This window comes from Gobio gobio, assembly GCF_949357685.1.
Source record: "Gobio gobio genome assembly, chromosome: 25".
NCBI classification, from domain to species: Eukaryota; Metazoa; Chordata; class Actinopteri; order Cypriniformes; family Gobionidae; genus Gobio; species Gobio gobio.
Genome location: NC_137121.1, coordinates 33,051,208 through 33,075,063, shown reverse-complemented (window position 1 = coordinate 33,075,063; position 23,856 = coordinate 33,051,208). Strand labels below are relative to the sequence as shown.

The 23,856-nt window shown below is 38.6% G+C and overlaps 1 protein-coding gene across 1 annotated transcript in view; it reads right to left on the bottom strand.

The window, feature by feature from the left end:
- gas2a (growth arrest-specific 2a) overlaps positions 1–23,856 on the bottom strand; it is a 68,049-nt gene that overhangs the window by 4,939 nt on the left and 39,254 nt on the right. Inside the window, exons 4-7 of the mRNA XM_079809770.1 lie at positions 23,096–23,237; positions 15,791–15,854; positions 12,295–12,499; positions 12,083–12,190 (exon numbers count right to left, since the gene is read on the bottom strand). Of these exons, the coding sequence (XP_079665896.1) occupies positions 12,083–12,190; positions 12,295–12,499; positions 15,791–15,854; positions 23,096–23,237 (519 nt within the window). The remainder of the gene's footprint in view (positions 1–12,082; positions 12,191–12,294; positions 12,500–15,790; positions 15,855–23,095; positions 23,238–23,856) is intronic.

The window sequence follows — 23,856 nt, the reverse complement described above, 5'->3', positions numbered from 1 at the left end:
GCATCCATCCATCATAAAAGTGCATCCATCCATCATAAAAGAGCATCTATCCATCATAAAAGTGCATCTATCCATCATAAAAGTGCATCTATCCATCATAAAAGTGCATCCATCCATCATAAAAGAGCATCCATCCATCATAAAAGTGCATCTATCCATCATAAAAGTGCATCCATCCATCTTAAAAGTGCATCTATCCATCATAAAAGTGCATCTATCCATCATAAAAGAGCATCCATCCATCATAAAAGTGCATCTATCCATCATAAAAGTGCATCCATCCATCATAAAAGAGCATCCATCCATCATAAAAGAGCATCTATCCATCATAAAAGTGCATCCATCCATCATAAAAGTGCATCCATCCATCATAAAAGAGCATCCATCCATCATAAAAGAGTATCCCTCCATCATAAAAGAGCATCTATCCATCATAAAAGTGCATCTATCCATCATAAAAGTGCATCCATCCATCATAAAAGTGCATCCATCCATCATAAAAGAGCATCCATCCATCATAAAAGTGCATCCCTCCATCATAAAAGTGCATCCCTCCATCCATCATAAAAGAGCATCCATCCATCATAAAAGTGCATCCCTCCATCATAAAAGTGCATCCATCCATCCATCATAAAAGAGCATCTATCCATCATAAAAGTGCATCCCTCCATCATAAAAGTGCATCCCTCCATCATAAAAGTGCATCTATCCATCATAAAAGTGCATCCATCCATCATAAAAGAGCATCCATCCATCATAAAAGTGCATCTATCCATCATAAAAGTGCATCCATCCATCATAAAAGTGCATCCATCATAAAAGAGCATCCATCCATCATAAAAGTGAATCCATCCATCATAAACGTGCATCCATCATAAAAGAGCATCCATCCATCATAAAAGTGCATCTATCCATCATAAAAGTGAGTCCCTCCATCATAAAAGTGCATCCCTCCATCATAAAAGTGCATCTATCCATCATAAAAGTGCATCCATCCATCATAAAAGAGCATCCATCCATCATAAAAGTGCATCCATCCATCATAAAAGTGCAACTATCCATCATAAAAGTGCATCCATCCATCATAAAAGTGCATCCATCATAAAAGAGCATCCATCCATCATAAAAGTGCATCCATCCATCATAAAAGTGCATCGGTCCATCATAAAAGTGCATCCATCATAAAAGTGCATCCATCCATCATAAAAGTGCAACTATCCATCATAAAAGTGCATCCATCCATCATAAAAGTGCATCCATCATAAAAGAGCATCCATCCATCATAAAAGTGCATCCATTCATCATAAAAGTGCATCGGTCCATCATAAAGTGCATCCATCCATCATAAAAGTGCATCTATCCATCATAAAAGTGCATCCATCCATCATAAAAGAGCATCCATCCATCATAAAAGTGTATCTATCCATCATAAAAGTGCATCCATCCATCATAAAAGAGCATCCATCCATCATAAAAGTGCATCCATCCATCATAAAAGTGCATCTATCCATCATAAAAGAGCATCCATCCATCATAAAAGTGCATCCATCCATCATAAAAGTAAATCTATCCATCATAAAAGTGCATCCATCCATCATAAGTGCATCTATCAATCATAAAAGAGCATCCATCCATCATAAAAGTGCATCCATCCATCATAAAAGTGCATCCATCCATCATAAAAGTGCATCCATCCATCATAAAAGTGCATCTATCCATCATAAAAGTGCATCCATCATAAAAGAGCATCCATCCATCATAAAAGTGCATCTATCCATCATAAAAGTGCATCCATCCATCATAAAAGTGCATCCATCCATCATAACAGAGCATGTATCCATCATAAAAGTGCATCCATCCATCATAAAAGTGCATCCCTCCATCATAAAAGTGCATCTATCCATCATAAAAGTGCATCCATCCATCATAAAAGTGCATCCATCCATCCATCATAAAAGAGCATCTATCCATCATAAAAGTGCATCTATCCATCATAAAAGAGCATCCATCCATCATAAAAGTGCATCCATCCATCATAAAAGTGCATCTATCCATCATAAAAGTGCATCTATCCATCATAAAAGTGCATCCTAAAAGTGCATCCATCCATCATCATCTATCCATCATAAAAGTGCATCTATCCATCATAAAAGTGCATCCATCCATCATAAAAGTGCATCCTAAAAGTGCATCCATCCATCATCATCTATCCATCATAAAAGTGCATCTATCATCATAAAAGTGCATCTATCCATCATAAAAGTGCATCCATCCATCATAAACGTGCATCCATCATAAAAGAGCATCCATCCATCATAAAAGAGCATCCATCCATCATAAAAGTGCATCTATCCATCATAAAAGAGCATCCATCCATCATAAAAGAGCATCCATCCATCATAAAAGAGCATCTATCATCATAAAAGTGCATCCATCCATCATAAAAGTGCATCTATCCATCATAAAAGTGCATCCATCCATCATAAAAGTGCATCCATCCATCATAAAAGTGCATCCATCCATCATAAAAGAGCATCTATCCATCATAAAAGTGCATCTATCCATCATAAAAGTGCATCCATCCATCATAAAAGAGCATCCATCCATCATAAAAGTGCATCTATCCATCATAAAAGTGCATCCATCCATCTTAAAAGTGCATCTATCCATCATAAAAGTGCATCTATCCATCATAAAAGAGCATCCATCCATCATAAAAGTGCATCTATCCATCATAAAAGTGCATCCATCCATCATAAAAGAGCATCCATCCATCATAAAAGAGCATCTATCCATCATAAAAGTGCATCCATCCATCATAAAAGTGCATCCATCCATCATAAAAGAGCATCCATCCATCATAAAAGAGCATCCCTCCATCATAAAAGAGCATCTATCCATCATAAAAGTGCATCTATCCATCATAAAAGTGCATCCATCCATCATAAAAGTGCATCCATCCATCATAAAAGAGCATCCATCCATCATAAAAGTGCATCCCTCCATCATAAAAGTGCATCCCTCCATCCATCATAAAAGAGCATCCATCCATCATAAAAGTGCATCCCTCCATCATAAAAGTGCATCCATCCATCCATCATAAAAGAGCATCTATCCATCATAAAAGTGCATCCCTCCATCATAAAAGTGCATCCCTCCATCATAAAAGTGCATCTATCCATCATAAAAGTGCATCCATCCATCATAAAAGAGCATCCATCCATCATAAAAGTGCATCTATCCATCATAAAAGTGCATCCATCCATCATAAAAGTGCATCCATCATAAAAGAGCATCCATCCATCATAAAAGTGAATCCATCCATCATAAACGTGCATCCATCATAAAAGAGCATCCATCCATCATAAAAGTGCATCTATCCATCATAAAAGTGAGTCCCTCCATCATAAAAGTGCATCCCTCCATCATAAAAGTGCATCTATCCATCATAAAAGTGCATCCATCCATCATAAAAGAGCATCCATCCATCATAAAAGTGCATCCATCCATCATAAAAGTGCAACTATCCATCATAAAAGTGCATCCATCCATCATAAAAGTGCATCCATCATAAAAGTGCATCCATCCATCATAAAAGTGCATCCATCCATCATAAAAGTGCATCCATCCATCATAAACGTGCATCCATCATAAAAGTGCATCCATCCATCATAAAAGTGCATCCATCCATCATAAACGTGCATCCATCATAAAAGAGCATCCATTCATCATAAAAGTGCATCGGTCCATCATAAAGTGCATCCATCCATCATAAAAGTGCATCTATCCATCATAAAAGTGCATCCATCCATCATAAAAGAGCATCCATCCATCATAAAAGTGTATCTATCCATCATAAAAGTGCATCCATCCATCATAAAAGAGCATCCATCCATCATAAAAGTGCATCCATCCATCATAAAAGTGCATCTATCCATCATAAAAGAGCATCCATCCATCATAAAAGAGCATCCATCCATCATAAAAGTGCATCCATCCATCATAAAAGTGCATCTATCCATCATAAAAGTGCATCCATCCATCATAAAAGTAAATCTATCCATCATAAAAGTGCATCCATCCATCATAAGTGCATCTATCCATCATAAAAGAGCATCCATCCATCATAAAAGTGCATCCATCCATCATAAAAGTGCATCCATCCATCATAAAAGTGCATCCATCCATCATAAAAGTGCATCTATCCATCATAAAAGTGCATCCATCATAAAAGAGCATCCATCCATCATAAAAGTGCATCTATCCATCATAAAAGTGCATCCATCCATCATAAAAGTGCATCCATCCATCATAAAAGAGCATGTATCCATCATAAAAGTGCATCCATCCATCATAAAAGTGCATCCCTCCATCATAAAAGTGCATCTATCCATCATAAAAGTGCATCCATCCATCATAAAAGTGCATCCATCCATCCATCATAAAAGAGCATCTATCCATCATAAAAGTGCATCTATCCATCATAAAAGTGCATCTATCCATCCATCATAAAAGAGCATCCATCCATCATAAAAGTGCATCTATCCATCATAAAAGTGCATCTATCCATCATAAAAGTGCATCCATCCATCATAAAAGTGCATCTATCCATCATAAAAGTGCATCCATCCATCATAAAAGTGCATCCATCCATCATAAAAGTGCATCTATCCATCATAAAAGTGCATCCATCCATCATAAAAGTGCATCTATCCATCATAAAAGTGCATCTATCCATCATAAAAGTGCATCTATCCATCATAAAAGTGCATCCATCCATCATAAAAGTGCATCTATCCATCATAAAAGTGCATCCATCCATCATAAAAGAGCATCCATCCATCATAAAAGTGCATCTATCCATCATAAAAGTGCATCCATCCATCATAAAAGAGCATCCATCCATCATAAAAGTGCATCTATCCATCATAAAAGTGCATCCATCCATCATAAAAGAGCATCCATCCATCATAAAAGTGCATCTATCCATCATAAAAGTGCATCTATCCATCATAAAAGTGCATCCATCCATCATAAAAGTGCATCTATCCATCATAAAAGTGCATCTATCCATCATAAAAGTGCATCCATCCATCATAAAAGTGCATCTATCCATCATAAAAGTGCATCTATCCATCATAAAAGTGCATCTATCCATCATAAAAGTGCATCCATCCATCATAAAAGAGCATCTATCCATCATAAAAGTGCATCCATCCATCCATCATAAAAGTGCATCTATCCATCATAAAAGTGCATCTATCCATCCATCATAAAAGAGCATCCATCCATCATAAAAGAGCATCTATCCATCATAAAAGTGCATCTATCCATCATAAAAGTGCATCTATCCATCCATCATAAAAGAGCATCCATCCATCATAAAAGAGCATCTATCCATCATAAAAGTGCATCTATCCATCATAAAAGTGCATCCATCCATCATAAAAGTGCATCCATCCATCCATCATAAAAGAGCATCCATCCATCATAAAAGTGCATCTATCCATCATAAAAGTGCATCCATCCATCATAAAAGAGCATCCATCCATCATAAAAGTGCATCCATCCATCATAAAAGAGCATCCATCCATCATAAAAGTGCATCTATACATCATAAAAGTGCATCTATCCATCATAAAAGAGCATCCATCCATCATAAAAGTGCATCTATCCATCATAAAAGAGCATCTATCCATCATAAAAGTGCATCCATACATCATAAAAGAGCATCTATCCATCATAAAAGTGCATCCATCCATCATAAAAGTGCATCTATCCATCATAAAAGTGCATCTATCCATCATAAAAGTGCATCCATCCATCATAAAAGAGCATCTATCCATCATAAAAGAGCATCTATCCATCATAAAAGTGCATCCATCCATCATAAAAGTGCATCTATCCATCATAAAAGTGCATCTATCCATCATAAAAGTGCATCTATCCATCATAACAGTGCATCCATACATCATAAAAGAGCATCTATCCATCATAAAAGTGCATCCATCCATCATAAAAGTGCATCTATCCATCATAAAAGTGCATCCATACATCATAAAAGAGCATCTATCCATCATAAAAGTGCATCCATCCATCATAAAAGTGCATCCATCCATCATAAAAGAGAATCTATCCATCATAAAAGTGCATCCCTCCATCATAAAAGTGCATCCCTCCATCATAAAAGTGCATCTATCCATCATAAAAGTGCATCCATCCATCATAAAAGAGCATCTATCCATCATAAAAGTGCATCCATCCATCATAAAAGTGCATCTATCCATCATAAAAATGCATCTATCCATCATAAAAGTGCATCCATACATCATAAAAGAGCATCTATCCATCATAAAAGTGCATCCATCCATCATGAAAGTGCATCTATCCATCATAAAAGTGCATCTATCCATCATAAAAGTGCATCTATCCATCATAAAAGTGCATCCATACATCATAAAAGAGCATCTATCCATCATAAAAGTGCATCCATCCATCATAAAAGTGCATCTATCCATCATAAAAGTGCATCTATCCATCATAAAAGTGCATCCATACATCATAAAAGAGCATCTATCCATCATAAAAGTGCATCCATCCATCATAAAAGTGCATCTATCCATCATAAAAGTGCATCTATCCATCTATCCATCATAAAAGTGCATCTATCCATCATAAAAGTGCATCCATCCATCATAAAAGTGCATCCATCCATCATAAAAGAGCATCTATCCATCATAAAAGTGCATCCCTCCATCATAAAAGTGCATCCCTCCATCATAAAAGTGCATCTATCCATCATAAAAGTGCATCCCTCCATCATAAAAGTGCATCCCTCCATCATAAAAGTGCATCCATCCATCATAAAAGAGCATCTATCCATCATAAAAGTGCATCTATCCATCATAAAAGAGCATCCATCCATCATAAAAGAGCATCCATCCATCCATCATAAAAGTGCATCTATCCATCATAAAAGTGCATCCATCCATCATAAAAGTGCATCTATCCATCATAAAAGTGCATCTATCCATCATAAAAGTGCATCCATCCATCATAAAAGAGCATCCATCCATAATAAAAGTGCATCCATCCATCATAAAAGAGCATCTATCCATCATAAAAGTGCATCCATCCATCATAAAAGAGCATCCATCCATCATAAAAGTGCATCCATCCATCATAAAAGAGCATCCATCCATAATAAAAGTGCATCCATCCATCATAAAAGAGCATCTATCCATCATAAAAGTGCATCCATCCATCATAAAAGAGCATCTATCCATCATAAAAGTGCATCCATCCATCATAAAAGAGCATCCATCCATCCATCATAAAAGTGCATCTATCCATCATAAAAGTGCATCCATCCATCATAAAAGTGCATCTATCCATCATAAAAGAGCATCTATCCATCATAAAAGTGCATCCATCCATCATAAAAGTGCATCTATCCATCATAAAAGTGCATCCATCCATCATAAAAGTGCATCCATCCATCATAAAAGAGCATCCATCCATCATAAAAGTGCATCCATCCATCATAAAAGTGCATCTATCCATCATAAAAGAGCATCTATCCATCATAAAAGTGCATCTATCCATCATAAAAGTGCATCCCTCCATCATAAAAGTGCATCCCTCCATCATAAAAGTGCATCCATCCATCATAAAAGTGCATCCATCCATCATAAAAGAGCATCCATCCATCATAAAAGTGCATCCATCCATCATAAAAGAGCATCTATCCATCATAAAAGAGCATCCATCCATCATAAAAGTGCATCCATCCATCATAAAAGTGCATCCATCCATCATAAAAGTGCATCCATCCATCATAAAAGTGCATCCATACATCATAAAAGAGCATCTATCCATCATAAAAGTGCATCCATCCATCATAAAAGTGCATCCATCCATCATAAAAGAGAATCTATCCATCATAAAAGTGCATCCCTCCATCATAAAAGTGCATCCCTCCATCATAAAAGTGCATCTATCCATCATAAAAGTGCATCCATCCATCATAAAAGAGCATCTATCCATCATAAAAGTGCATCCATCCATCATAAAAGTGCATCTATCCATCATAAAAATGCATCTATCCATCATAAAAGTGCATCCATACATCATAAAAGAGCATCTATCCATCATAAAAGTGCATCCATCCATCATGAAAGTGCATCTATCCATCATAAAAGTGCATCTATCCATCATAAAAGTGCATCTATCCATCATAAAAGTGCATCCATACATCATAAAAGAGCATCTATCCATCATAAAAGTGCATCCATCCATCATAAAAGTGCATCTATCCATCATAAAAGTGCATCTATCCATCATAAAAGTGCATCCATACATCATAAAAGAGCATCTATCCATCATAAAAGTGCATCCATCCATCATAAAAGTGCATCTATCCATCATAAAAGTGCATCTATCCATCTATCCATCATAAAAGTGCATCTATCCATCATAAAAGTGCATCCATCCATCATAAAAGTGCATCCATCCATCATAAAAGAGCATCTATCCATCATAAAAGTGCATCCCTCCATCATAAAAGTGCATCCCTCCATCATAAAAGTGCATCTATCCATCATAAAAGTGCATCCCTCCATCATAAAAGTGCATCCATCCATCATAAAAGAGCATCTAGCCATCATAAAAGTGCATCTATCCATCATAAAAGAGCATCCATCCATCATAAAAGAGCATCCATCCATCCATCATAAAAGTGCATCTATCCATCATAAAAGTGCATCCATCCATCATAAAAGTGCATCTATCCATCATAAAAGTGCATCTATCCATCATAAAAGTGCATCCATCCATCATAAAAGAGCATCCATCCATAATAAAAGTGCATCCATCCATCATAAAAGAGCATCTATCCATCATAAAAGTGCATCCATCCATCATAAAAGAGCATCCATCCATCATAAAAGTGCATCCATCCATCATAAAAGAGCATCCATCCATCATAAAAGAGCATCCATCCATCCATCATAAAAGTGCATCTATCCATCATAAAAGTGCATCCATCCATCATAAAAGTGCATCTATCCATCATAAAAGAGCATCTATCCATCATAAAAGTGCATCCATCCATCATAAAAGAGCATCCATCCATCATAAAAGAGCATCCATCCATCCATCATAAAAGTGCATCTATCCATCATAAAAGTGCATCCATCCATCATAAAAGTGCATCTATCCATCATAAAAGAGCATCTATCCATCATAAAAGTGCATCCATCCATCATAAAAGTGCATCTATCCATCATAAAAGTGCATCCATCCATCATAAAAGTGCATCCATCCATCATAAAAGAGCATCCATCCATCATAAAAGTGCATCCATCCATCATAAAAGTGCATCTATCCATCATAAAAGAGCATCTATCCATCATAAAAGTGCATCTATCCATCATAAAAGTGCATCCATCCATCATAAAAGTGCATCCATCCATCATAAAAGAGCATCCATCCATCATAAAAGTGCATCCATCCATCATAAAAGTGCATCCATCCATCATAAAAGTGCATCCATCCATCATAAAAGAGCATCTATCCATCATAAAAGTGCATCCATCCATCATAAAAGAGCATCTATCCATCATAAAAGAGCATCTATCCATCATAAAAGAGCATCTATCCATCATAAAAGAGCATCTATCCATCATAAAAGTGCATCCATCCATCATAAAAGAGCATCCATCCATCATAAAAGAGCATCCATCCATCATAAAAGAGCATCTATCCATCATATAACTGCTCCACATGGCTCCAGGGGATAAAGACCTTCTGAATCGATGGGTTTGTGTAAGAAAATATCTCAAATTAAAACTTTTCAAACTTATCTCTAGCTTCCACCTGTCGTCCGCGCGTTCACAAGAGACTGGCGTTCCAGCGGATGACGTGAACTATCCCAGTAATCAAACATTATTTATTCATATTACCAGGAACTGCATAAGCGGCAGCCGTTTGAGTGTTTGGTGTGTTGAACATCAGCGTCTCAGCCAGTAATTCTCAAAACACACTGCGGTCGGCACAAACTGTGTTCAGTGCGGTGTGGTGTTTTTAACCTTGTGTAGTTTTGTTCATGGTTTTCAAGGATGAGGCCGTCGTGTAACTCGCCCATGTCGACATCTGCCTAATTCGATTTGAAAAGTCTGTTTAATTTTCTCTCCAGACTGTAATAAAATGCAGGGTGTTTTTAGTGGGCCAGCACGCAGAGAGGATGAAATCACAGGTGCAGTTGTTAGTGTGTGTCTGTAGGGGGCGGCAGTGATGCAGTTTCAGTTCTCAGGCTCTGACTGATGGGATTCTCCACAGGAAACTCAATTCATATCATCTGCAGTGGTTTAGCTTGATGAATCGCTGCCGTCGGTGTTTTAAATGAAAGCCAAGCACTCGCATCTAATCCTGAAAAGAGGGAATCATATTAATGGTGTAATTATGAGATCTAGACAGCTAGAGGAAAGTTAATCCAATCAAATCACTGAGTTCACGGAGAGAGAGAGAGAGAGAGAGAGAGAGAGAGAGAGAGAGAGAGAGAGAGAGAGAGAGAGAGAGAGAGAGAGAGAGAGAGAGAGAGAGAGAGAGAGAGAGAGAGAGCAATTGACTGTTCGCAAAGACCCGCCCCCTTTAGTTACTGTTGTTATGTCCAACAGGCCACACCACACACCATGGCTGCGTCCGTAAACCTAGGCAATGACTCGTTGCCTCGCTGCATTATCAGACACTGCTGCGTTCACACCAAACGCGAATAGAGCGTCAAAATCGCGTCAACCGTGTCTTGACACGTGAACATTTTGAATTGTGAATTGGACACGCATATAAATCGAGCGTTTGAAGCGAAATAGACGCGCGTTCAAGGCGCTCCAGGAGAAATATGTCATAAAACAGCACTCTGCCTCTTTTCATTTTCATTACAAATATATATTAAGCATTAAGCCACACAAATGTGGTCCAGGCAACTCCTACATTATCTTCACTGCATGCATATTTAAATATCCTTAAATATTTAAACAGACAAAAAAAAAAAACTGTCACACACACACACAAAAACACAAAGCTTTTGGAATGGTACGCGTTCATTTGTGTGTGCGTGTGTTTTTGTGTGTATAAGTGTGTGTGTGTGTGTGTGTGTTTGTCTGTTTTGCACTCTTGATGTTTTAGAGATTCACCCCTTCACTGTTGAGTCCTTTTTTTCTGCATCCTGGCTGATTTGTAGATTGTATGCACAAAAAAATAAATTTCCCATTCATTTCCTATGGGGGTCATTTTTGACCCGAAGGTCCTGAGTGTGACTATTTTTTTTTTTTTTACTACTACTTAGACTTTTCAAATCCTGTCCCCAATTGTTTGGGGTGTTCATATACCAAGTACCAATAAAGTTTCGTTTTGTTCCATTCCGATGAAGCTACGATTTTTTTGTATTTTTTTTATAAAATGCAAGATCCACTAAAGTGGTAAAAATGTGCTATTGCGTGATAAAAATGCTCAATGTGTCCACCGGATGGCACCGATCTCATTTAAAAAATTGCTTTCATGAGGCCTAGGCTTGACTCTAAAATGAAATAGAGCTTTAATAAAAAATAAAATAAAATAAAATATATATATATATATATATATATATATATATATATATATATATATATATATATATATATATATATATATATATATATATATATATATATGCATTTTTTATTATATTCAATGGGAAAAAATGGGTAATAATTATTGCAGAAATATTAATTATAAATCATAAAATGATCTCAAAACACCAAAAAAGAAAAGCAAAAATATATTTCATTGATTTTTCATTGACTCAAATCTTTTTTTATCTTAATCCCGCCCTCCGGGTAATTTTTGACCCGAAGGTCCTGAGTATGACCCATAAATGAAGAACCCCAGAGGGTTAATTAACCCACATATGTAATTTATAAAAATGATATCGCTTATAGCGCCTCTTGAACGTGTAACTGGAAAAGTGCGACGTATTTCAGGCTTCGCAGAAATGTTGTAAATGTGGCATCTACCCTGACTGAGGTCTGTTGCGGTTTTTACTTACTCTGATGAAAAGCATTTTCTCTCCGACGCGGTAACGGCCCTGTGATTGTCGCTCTATGCAGAACTTATTTGGGCACTTACAAGGTGGATCTTCAGAAATGTGCTTCACCTGGAACACACATCACATGCGGAATGACAGAACACTTCACATTCTCACTCTAGAGGAAAAAGAAACTGAAGTTAAAGTGAAATGTCACATGAAATGTTACTCACGGCATCATCCAGGAGCTTGCCGGTACTTTTTTTGCTGGAGTTGGTCTTGTTGAATGGAGAGATAGATAAAGAGACGGACGGAGAACCGGATGGAGATTGGGAATTGGAAGCGGGAGGTACAGGCGAGAGTGGAGGTTCAGGTGTCTTCTCTAACTGTTCGATCTCTTTCTCCAGCTTTATAAGTCCAGGTGGCTCTACCTTATACCTGTCACAAGAGTGAACATTCACACTTTATAGTTTGATTACATGTAGAACAAGAGTGCATTACACTTTATTATTAGGCTGCGTGTCCACCAAAGCGTCTTTAGCCGGCTGAAAACGTCTCTCTGTGAGCGATTGAGAGCGTTTCTGGCAGCTCAGCGTGTTTTTCAGTTGAGACTCTTTGCTTGTTATGATACTGAATATCCACGGACGTGTTACTAGTATCTCATTTCACAGTGTAGTAATGTTTGTTCATGTGGGAAGAAGGAGGCGGGAACCGGCGGACGTTAAAGGGATAGTTCACCCAAAAATGAAAATTAGCCCATGATTAACTCACCCTCAAGTCATGCGAGGTGTATATGACATTCTTCTTTCAGACGAGTAATCTGAGTTATATTACAAAAGTGCAGGCTAATCCAAGCATTATAATGGCAGTCATAGTTGCTCTGTTTTTGAAGTCCATAAAAAATGCATCTGTCCATCATATAACTGCCCCACGCAGCTCTGGGGTGTTAATAAAGACCTTCTGAAGCGAATCGATGCGTTTGTGTAAGAAAAATATCCATATTTAAAAATAGATTTTTTGCATGTCAAGATGTAGGTGTAGGCATCAGTCGTCCCCGCGCCATCACTTCCGGTGAATAAGGTCAAAATACATGCAAAATACCAGCGTGATCATAGATAAATACATAGATTCCTCATTAGTGCTTGTGCGGATCGGTCGAATGAGGCATCTACGTATATATATCTTTGATTGCACCAGTATTTTGACCCTATTCACTGGAAGTTATGGCGCTGGGAATACTAGATGACATTCGTCTGATAAGAGGTAAAAAAATAACATCAGGGTATTTGTAACTACTCTTATGTCAACAACCAGTCAAGAAACCAAGATGTTAACAAGTAAAACGTGACAGACATATCCTCTTCTTCCATTTCTACTCTGTTAAAGAAAAGTTACTGTAATGTTAGCGTTTAGACACATCAAAGCTGCATGGGGGAATTTACTTAGGCCAGACTTTGCTTCTGATGAGTTACTATAAGCAATGACTTAAATGCTATCTGTCTGCTCATGTAAATGTATGATAAAGTAATAGCATACTATTTCTAATTCCTCTCTATGTAAGATAAGTTTTTTGAGCTCAAATACAAATATACAGCTAAACCTAAATTGAGCTAAACCTATACAAATACCACAGCTGTACAATTTTCTCACCCTATACTAAATTAACCCTATACAATAGCCTAATGACATTATTTAATATTTGAATCGCAGCTTATATAGTGTTTTGACATCGACAACCCAAGTGCATTTTACCTCAAACTTGCGACTAGTTAAGCAGCAATCGCCTCTCGGGTCGACATTAACACACTGACAAAATTATATTCTGAATTAATAATATTTTTAAACCACTTTTTAATGTGTGATTGTGTAAAGGTGTTCACGAGATGCCAACCTTTCGCCAACTTGCTTTCAACGTCGAACACTCGTTCTCATGGAGACGGCGGTGTGCACACGGGGTAGGGGCTGTGTGTGTGTGTGTGTATGTGAGAGAGAGCGTGAGTGAGAGACGCAGGGAAAGGAAATGCAGCTGAACGTTATTTGCTCTTTGAAAGACATTGATAAAGACTAAGGACATTTATTCTATAATTTTATTTTAGTTCGTTTTGCCAAACACACATTACAGATTTGGTTAGTTATCGTTTTTTGGTAATGCCTCGTTTTTATTTTTATTTCAGTTAACGACAACCCACCTAGTTTTCGTTTTTTCGTTCATTTTCGTTAACGATTATAACCGTGGTAACGACGAGACGAGATGAATCCTCCAGTTATTTGCAGTAGCGCTCCGGTCTGCAACGCTCTGAAAGCTGCCACAGTTCACACCAACGCAACGAGACGCGGTGCATCATCTTGATCGCACAACGACTCTTTGTACTTCTGTCCAACTTCCGACTTTTCGGCAATTTTTTTGTAGCTGGATCTATTTGTTGCGTCTAAATATGAATGAGGATACGGTTGATAAATCAAATTATTGTTGTTCTTATTATCATTTAGGGGGGCTTAGGAACATTTTGAGGTAGCTTCAGCCCCCCTAAAATAGGCCTAACGACGTCCCTGGTCCCGCCCCTTCTTCACTGTGATTGGACGGCTGGGTGAAAAGTGACAGTGCTGAGCGCTGCGTTTTACTCACCGTTGGCATTCTTCAACTCTCGGCGACCGGTAAAAAACGCTGAGCGCTCAGTGCCTCGTTGCGCTCCTGGAATTCTAAAGACGCGGAGCTCCCATTGAAAACAATTGGGAAAATACGCCAGCCGCATGAAAAAATGCTTTGGTGGACACACGGCCTAAGGTGTCATTGTTACAGTGTAATTATATCTTTAAAGGAACACGCCACTATTTTTGAAAATCATCACTCATTTTCCAACTCCCCTAGAGTTACACAGTTGAGTTTTACTGTTTTTGAATCCATTCAGCCGATCTCAGGTCTGGCGGGAGCACTTTTAGCTTAGCTTAGCATAGATCGTTGAATCTGATTAGACCGTTAGCATCTCGCCTAAAAATGACCAAAGAGTTTTGACATTTTTCCTATTTAAAACTTGACTCTTCTGTAGTTGTATCGTGTACTAAGACTGATTTTCTAGACCGATATGCCTAGGAACTATTCTCTCATTCCTGCGTAATAATCAAGGAACTTTGTTACAAGGAACGCTTTGTAAGGGTTTTGAACTGCGAGAGGCGTTACACTTTCTGCGTAAGCCGAATACAGAAGGCGGTCTGGCGGAAGCTATAGATATATTACTTTATAACGTGTTAAATATGGATATTTTTCTTACACAAACCCATAACTTCGCTTCAGAAGGCCTTTATTTACCCCCGGAGCCGTGTGGAGCAGTTATGTGATGGATGGATGCACTTTTTTGGTCTTCAGGTTTTGGGCTGCCATTATAAAGCTTGGAAGAGCCAGGACATTTTTAGTATAACTTTGATTGTGTTTGTCTGAAAGAAGAATGTCATACGCACCTAGGATGGCTTGAGGGTGAGTAAATCATGGGCTAGTTTACATTTTTGGGTGAACTATCCCTTTAACAACTACATTATACTAACTATTAATATGCAGTAATAAATATAAAGGAGTTTATTCCGGCAAACTTCGCGAATATGTGTTCCATACTACAGTGTTAGCAAGATATCGAAAAACATAGTGTTTTATGTTTCACCAAATAACCAAAGTGAAGCCATTTGGAGCGACATGAGGGTGTGTGAGTGATGACAGAAAGGTATTTTGCGGACTACCTGGATGCTATCCTCCCCAGCTCCAGCAGGCACAGGCAAACCTCTCTTGGCTCTTTGTGTAAAACTAGAGGAACATAAACACAAAAACATGAGACATAAAACAGCCACTGAGTCTTAACAATCAAAGATCTACTGAAAATATCAATGTGGTTGAATGATGAAACCAAGAGACCACAGAATGACACGGTGAGGATGAGTTAGCCATTCATTACACTATCACGCTCACCACAGCTAATGTTCTCTCAGCGTGAGTGTGTTTTCAGCATAAAGTGATCGGACAACACGCCATGCTTTTCAGAAGGAGCCATGGAGCATTCAAACTACATTTCCCATGATTCAGTGGGGTTGAGTGATGGCAACACAACACAACATGCATTGAAATCTCCACATCAAACCTCTGAACATCCCACCTGAACATAACGCATCCATTGCCATTCCCCATTTCTGAGGGGGGAAGGAAGAAAAAATGAATTAAGTATTTTTTTTTTCTCTTTTAAATGTGTTTTTTTTTCTTTTTCATGATTTAGCACATCATACACAACACTTGCTAATATGCTAATTTGATGATTAGCCAGTTTGGGGTATATAGATCAGATTTACCGAAACACACACTAACAAATCTGGTTTGCATTTCAAATTCTAAGGTACTGCATTGTTCTGAATATTCGATTGAATGTGAGGTTAGGACAGCCTTTCTGACTTGAGTTTGTCACAAATACGACTAAATTCTCCGTTTGATGTACATACAACACAATTACACGTACATTCACATGCAGCTTCTCTTGTGTGTATCTCCGGTGGGAAGAGAAGCCATTCTTCCTGCATTCAGAAAACTCAGCCCTTCTGTCTTTCTCTCTCTCGTTCTTTTTGTCGTTTCAGCAGAGTTGCTATTCTCTCCAGCTGCCTCAGACGTGTTGAAAGCAATGCGTAAAGAAGCTATTCTAACACTCGACCTGAAGGCTTCGGTGGATCTGACACATGACAGAGATGTCTAGGCACATCTCAAGGCTGTTTACAGCCACAGCAAAAGAAGAGGACACACTTTCTTCCTTCACACACATTTTCCACCATCACAGTTTGTGCCTAGAATACCACCATTTTGAGAAATGCAGTGAGAGGAGAAAGAAAACGTATTTGTCCCATGACCAGCCAGAGACACACTCATCTTCGGTATCTGTAACCTCTCAAGTTTGATTATATTTCCGCATACGGCAGTTTTAATGTTTTGTGTAGAGCAAAACAACCTAATCCTCACCCAGAAACATTAGTAGTGTTTTAGGAAACTTTAAAATAGTATAATAAGGGCACTTTAAGGTAAGGCATTACATTTGGACACACCCTCTAAGCGGAAGACCAATCACAACAGACTGGGGCCGGCTGACCAATCAGAGCAAACGGCACTTTTCGGAAGGCGGGTTTTAAAGAAACCGAAACTAAAGCAAGAGCATTCAGGCCTAGTCCACATGTACACGGGTATTTTTATTAACAAGTTTTTCCCTCTGTTTAAAAAAAAAAACTTGCGTCCACATGAAAATGCAAAACACGCTATGAAGCGTTGCCAACAGGTGGCAATATAACCTGAAAGGTTGGATTCTGAAATCCACTGCCGCTTCAATATACATACACTGACCTAAAGGATTATTAGGAACACCATACTAATACTGTGTTTGACCCCCTTTCACCTTCAGAACTGCCTTAATTCTACGTGGCATTGATTCAACAAGGTGCTGAAAGCATTCTTTAGAAATATTGGCCCATATTGATAGGATAGCATCTTGCAGTTGATGGAGATTTGTGGGATGCACATCCAGGGCACGAAGCTCCCGTTCCACCACATCCCAAAGATGCTCTATTGGGTTGAGATCTGGTGACTGTGGGGGCCATTTTAGTTCAGTGAACTCATTGTCATGTTCAAGAAACCAATTTGAAATGATCTGAGCCTTGTGACGGTGCATTATCCTGCTGGAAGTAGCCATCAGAGGACGGGGACATGGTGGTCATAAAGGGATGGACATGGTCAGAAACAATGCTCAGGTAGGCCGTGGCATTTAAACCATGCCCAATTGGCGCCACTAAGGGGCCTAAAGTGTGCCAAGAAAACATCCCCCACACCATTACACCACCACCACCAGCCTGCACAGTGGTAACAAGGCATGATGGATCCATGTTCTCATTCTGTTTACGCCAAATTCTGACTCTACCATCTGAATGTCTCAACAGAAATCGAGACTCATCAGACCAGGCAACATTTTTCCAGTCTTCAACTGTCCAATTTTGGTGAGCTTGTGCAAATTGTAGCCTCTTTTTCCTATTTGTAGTGGAGATGAGTGGTACCCGGTGGGGTCTTCTGCTGTTGTAGCCCATCCGCCTCAAGGTTGTGCGTGTTGTGGCTTCACAAATGCTTTGCTGCATACCTCGGTTGTAACGAGTGGTTATTTCAGTCAAAGTTGCTCTTCTATCAGCTCATTCTCCTCTGACCTCTAGCATCAACAAGGCATTTTTGCCCACAGGACTGCCGTATACTGGATGTTTTTCCCTTTTCACACCATTCTTTGTAAGCCCTAGAAATGGTTGTGCGTGAAAATCCCAGTAGCTGAGCAGATTGTGAAATACTCAGACTGGCCCGTTTGGCACCAACAACCATGCCACGCTCAAAATTGCTTAAAGGGTAACTAAACCCTAAACCAACTTTTTTTAGTTGATGATCTGTAATACTGGGGCTTTATTAATGCTGTTCATTGATTCGAGTAAATGTTTTGACATTTGAGTATAAAGTGTTTTAATTCTATAAAATATGGTGTAAAACCGCCAAAGTGCTGCCCCCTTAAGGTTGAAACAAATGTGACGAAATGTCCAGTTGATGTCATTAGCCATTCAATCAACATGAACCTTTGCCAGGTATCGCATTTCTCACGAGATTACAGCTGTAGTTGTGTTTGCTCACTGTAGGCCACAGACAACGATAACACCTTTTGAGTTAAAACTCGTAGATTTTTTTCTAAACCTTGTGTCCGCAACTATGGATAGTGAATGTGTTTCCATCAGTACGTCTGTGGCTCTTAAATGTTTACATTATGACTCAACTGGAAACACAGCAGCTCCAGATCGATTGGTTCGTGAAGTGTATCTCGTCAGATGAGGTGCTACTGTCTCTGGAGGAGCTCCTCAGATTGTCCCACGGACATTTGAAAGTAAGTGCGCAACCGGCCATGATAAAGTTTTAACTCCTGTACAAGATAAGCATACTCCCCTTCAGACTCTCTGTTCTTTAAAGGGTTAGTTCACCCAAAAATGAAAATTCTGTCATTAATTCCTCACCCTCATGTCGTTCGACACCCGTCAGACCTCCGTTCATATTCGGAACACAAATGAAGATATTTTAGTGTAAAGCTGATGCTGAGAAAGGCTTCAGATAGGCCTCCATTGGCATTCAGTACATTCACACTCCCAAGACCCATAAAAGGCACTTAAAACGTCGTTACAAAGTCCATCTCACCACAGTGGCTCTACAATAATTTTACGATGCGACGACAATAGTTTTTGTGCGCAAAAAAAAACAAAAAAAACACCTTTATCCAACTTGTTCTTGTCTTTCGTGTGTGCCTCCACGACGCATGCGCGAGAATATGACGTAGCGCCGGCGTTCGGGAATCCATGAAATGCACACTTTAATCCCATTTTGAGAACTACGCCGAGACCTAAAGCACGATCAATGTAGAATTCAACAGCTTAGACACGCGCGTCTTCCTCTGCTTGTAAACTTCTGGGTCATGTGTCCGAACACCGGCGCTACGTCATATTCTCGCGCATGCGTCGTGGAGGCACACACGGAAGACAAGAACAAGCTGGATAAAGGTGTTATTTTTTATTTTTTTTGCGCACAAAAACTATTGTCGTCGCATCGTAAAATTATTGTAGAGTCACTGTGGTGAGATGGACTTTGTAACAACGTTTTAAGTGCCTTTTATGGGTCTTGGGAGTGTGAATGTACTGAATGCCAATGGAGGCCTATCTGAAGCCTTTCTCAGCCATCAGCTTTCAACAAAAATATCTTCGTTTGTGTTCCGAAGATGAACGGAGGACTTACGGGTGTCGAACGACATGAGGGTGAGGAATTAATGACAGAATTTTCATTTTTGGGTGAACTAACCCTTTAAGACTGGGTGGACCCAAAACCTTCTTTTCGGTCTTTTAACCCTCTGGTGCTCTTCGTTTAGGGGTTTATTTTTCTTCAATAATATTTTTTCTTTTTAATTTTGTATTTTGAGATGATTTGATGGTATTTTTTTATATTTATGCAATAATTATGGTCTATTTTTGCCATTGAAAATTATACAAATTTTAGTTTTTTGTAATTAAAAAAAAAATATTATTATTATTGCAGTATTTCAGGTTAAAATAGAGACTAGTGCTGCGTCCCAATTCGCATACTATCCGTACTAAATAGTATTCGAAAAAATAATTAGTATGTCCCAAATCTTAGTATGTTGAAAAAAGTATTCCAAAGATTCCCGGATGGTTTACTATTTCCGGTCAGAATCCGAAGAGCAGATCGATGCGCACTCGTTAACGGCTGATATTGCCCACAACCCATTGCGAGATGGACGAGGATTCGATTAGAACTACAACAAGGATAAAAAGTGTTAAAAAACTACAAACATGACGGTTATGCGAGTCTGACGGTTAAGTGGAGAGGATTAGATAAAGTGGTTTGAGTGAGCAATTATCAGTATTTAACCTGACGAAAAGATATTTATTCAATATTATCCACATTATATTTCTCCTTCAGCAGCACTGAGAACTTTTGTAATGATACGTTTGGCCATTAACTTTGCAAACACATGAGAGGAGCCTCTGCATTAAAGACCCACGAAAGGCAGATCAACATGCGACTGCATTTCTCTCCGATATGGTAGGAAATTAAATTGAAAGTGGGGGATTTGAACTGTGACGATGATTGACAGGGCAGTTTAAACGGTGACGGGACGCACAGAGTCCGTTAAAGATGACGAAGTAGTTTGTCCCAAAGCTTGCATACTCTTCTGCTACACACTCAAAAGTATGTACTTTTTCTTCACAAAAAGAGTACATACTTTTAGGACGTAGTATAAGTAGGCGAATTGGGACGCAGCCTAGGCCTTCAAATTTTTTTTTTTTTTTTTTGAAGGCAGATTAGCGCCCTCTTTTGGAATTATTTAAGAAATCATGCAACCATGTGTGTAATCACTGGATGTCTCTATGGAGAGGCTTGAGAATTCCCTAGTTCTGTTTTGAACACATTTAATGATTTTTTTTTTTATTTGATGGATTTGAATATATTTAAAAAATCTCAAAGACTATTTATTATAAAGTTTTAGATATTTTTTTTATTTTTTTTTGTTAGAAATATAGATTTTTTTCTGTGAATTTGTGTTTTTGCAGATTTCCCATTCATTTCCTATGGGGGTCATGTTTGACCGAAGAGCACAAGTGGGAGTATTTTTTTACGACCAATTAGCATGCTCAAATCATGCCCTCAATTTTTTGTGTGTCTACATACCTAATGCTAGAAAAGTCACCAATTTTCATATCATTCTGATGAAGCTGTAATTTTTAAAAATTCAAAATGTGGTTCATAGGCTCAGTTTTTCATAAGTGTGTGTGTGTGTGTGTGTGTGTGTGTGTGTGTGTGTGTGTGTGTGTGTGAGTGGATGTGTCAATATCACACTCTTGATGATTTAGAGTGTCTCCCCTTGACTGCTGTGTACTTTTTTTCAGCATTGTGGCCGATTTGTAGATTGTACACGCAAATATTCTGTGAATTTTTGTGTTTTTGCCGATTTCCCATTCTTTTCATATGGTCGGTTATTTATGACCGAAGACAATGAATGCTACTTCTTTTTTTACGACCAATTAGCATGCTCGAATCATGACCCCAATTGTTTTGTGTGTTAACATACCTAATGCTAGAAAAGTCACCAAGTTTCATATCATTCCGATGGAGCTGTGATTTTTAACATTTCAAAACAGAACATTTTCCGGTCAGAAATGACCGAAGAGCACCAGAGGGTTAAATAAAATGAAAAGCTCGTCTTCACTGGAGGATGAAGTGTGCGTGTTTTCTCAGCTGTCGCCGTGAATGTTTTGTAATGTTGGAGCTCTGAAACGTCACAGACTTCGCAAATCCGTGTCGCGGCAGATGTGAATGGTTTTGATACAAACTATTCGCTTTTCCGTTGTGCGTCCGGAGTGAAAGGGCCTTTAATCATTATTTATCCTCCTATATTATTCTAATGATTTTGAATGATTCTTTCCAGTTATGATATTGCATGAATATGATATAGAACCGCTGATTGTGTGCTTCTTAATATATGTTTTCTGAAGTGTGTATTTGGTCTCTGAGGTGTGACTGAGGGTCTGTCCTAGGGATGTGTGATGTGTCGCTAAACACTTGATAGTAGAACATGTGCCGTGTGTGGAAATTGACCATGACTGTTAATTTTCTCTGAGCCAATCAGAATCATCCAATGACGTGGCTAGACCTTGAAAACAGTATAACTGTTGAGATATTGTATGTTCGATAGGCTGGTAGAGGGAGCGTGGCCTACACACTCCTTGTGAGACTTGAAGCTGCTTCTGCTGATGAAACTGCAAACTATTCTTCAGTAAATTTCTCTTTAATTAATTGCACTCCTGACTTTTGGTCTTCATTTTTCGCAACTGGTCTTGGGTCCTAAACTGTTACCCTAACAAACCCTAACCGTAAAGCCATGTTGGCCAATCAGAAACCTGGAAAAAAGATTATTGCCGGGTCCTGTTCTGACGCAACAAGCCAAAATCTCCGGTATCACTGTCCACATGACGCCACTATAAACAGAGTTTCTAAACATGTTCACCCTGGCAGGAGTTTTCTAAAAAAGTTTCAGTGTCCGAATACTGCGTTTGCGTGTGGATGAACAGCCAAACCACAAAGAAAAAGCTGTGGTTTTGAAAATACCCGTGTTCGTGCGGACAGGGGCTCAGACAGGTTGAAAACAATCTAGTAGACCCCCTGAACACAATTATCAACCTGTAAATGACCATAATAGGGGCTGTTTAACAATTCGATTTGAATATGTAGTTTTACACATAAAAAATAAAATCTGTTGTGTTTTTTTGTCTGATGACTGGAGCAGGTCCATTGCTCTCTCGCTGCATTTACTCTAGACGTACAGAGATGCAGTTGTTGTAATAAATCATAGACACAGAGAAAGGGCGGATTTCAAAAAGACAGAGATTATTCACTCATAAATCTGTGTCAGAGATGGATTTGTGTAAAAGACTCACCAAGCCCATCTGACTCAAACAGACAGGTGTCACCTACGCCCACCTCTCGACACCAGGACAGGAAGTTGGCTGTGTTGTCCCTGGCGAAAAACGAACCAGACGCGGCGTTGGCTCGGCAAGGAATCCTGCGACTGGGGATTGACTGAAAGAGAGAATTTGCTCTATTTGTTACTCGATGCCGTTGTAGACTAACATTTGCATTCAAAATGTCTCACATTCAAGAGGAATGTCCTTGAAGAGAAGGCCGGCCAAAATCGAAACACCCCAAACATACTGAGGCCAGAAACATAACCAAAATGAACGTTGATCCAAACCCGTACGATTTGCGTTCATCTTCAGAACACAAATGAAGCATCAATGTGTGTTGATCAATGTTTATATGTGTATAAAAGCCTAAATGAAATCTCTTCATCATGTAAAGCGATCAAGTCTCTTCAGAAGACTTGGATTAAACCGCTCGATTCATATGGATTCCTGTTTGAAGCATAGAAGTTTTGCTTGCATGGACTTTCAATTAGCAAAAATAATGAGCAAACATTAAACATATCTTAATTGTGTATCGAGGCACAGAAGCAAAACCAAAGTCTTCTGGGGTTGGAATGAAATAAGGCTGAGTAAATGATGACACAATTCATTTTTGGGTGAACTAGCTAATGTAAGTATGCAAATGCAGCTTGTCCAGCGTATGTCGGCCAACCGCTCACGGCTGTGTTTGCATACTTGTGTAAAGAACTCATGTAAATATTCAAACACATAGTTAG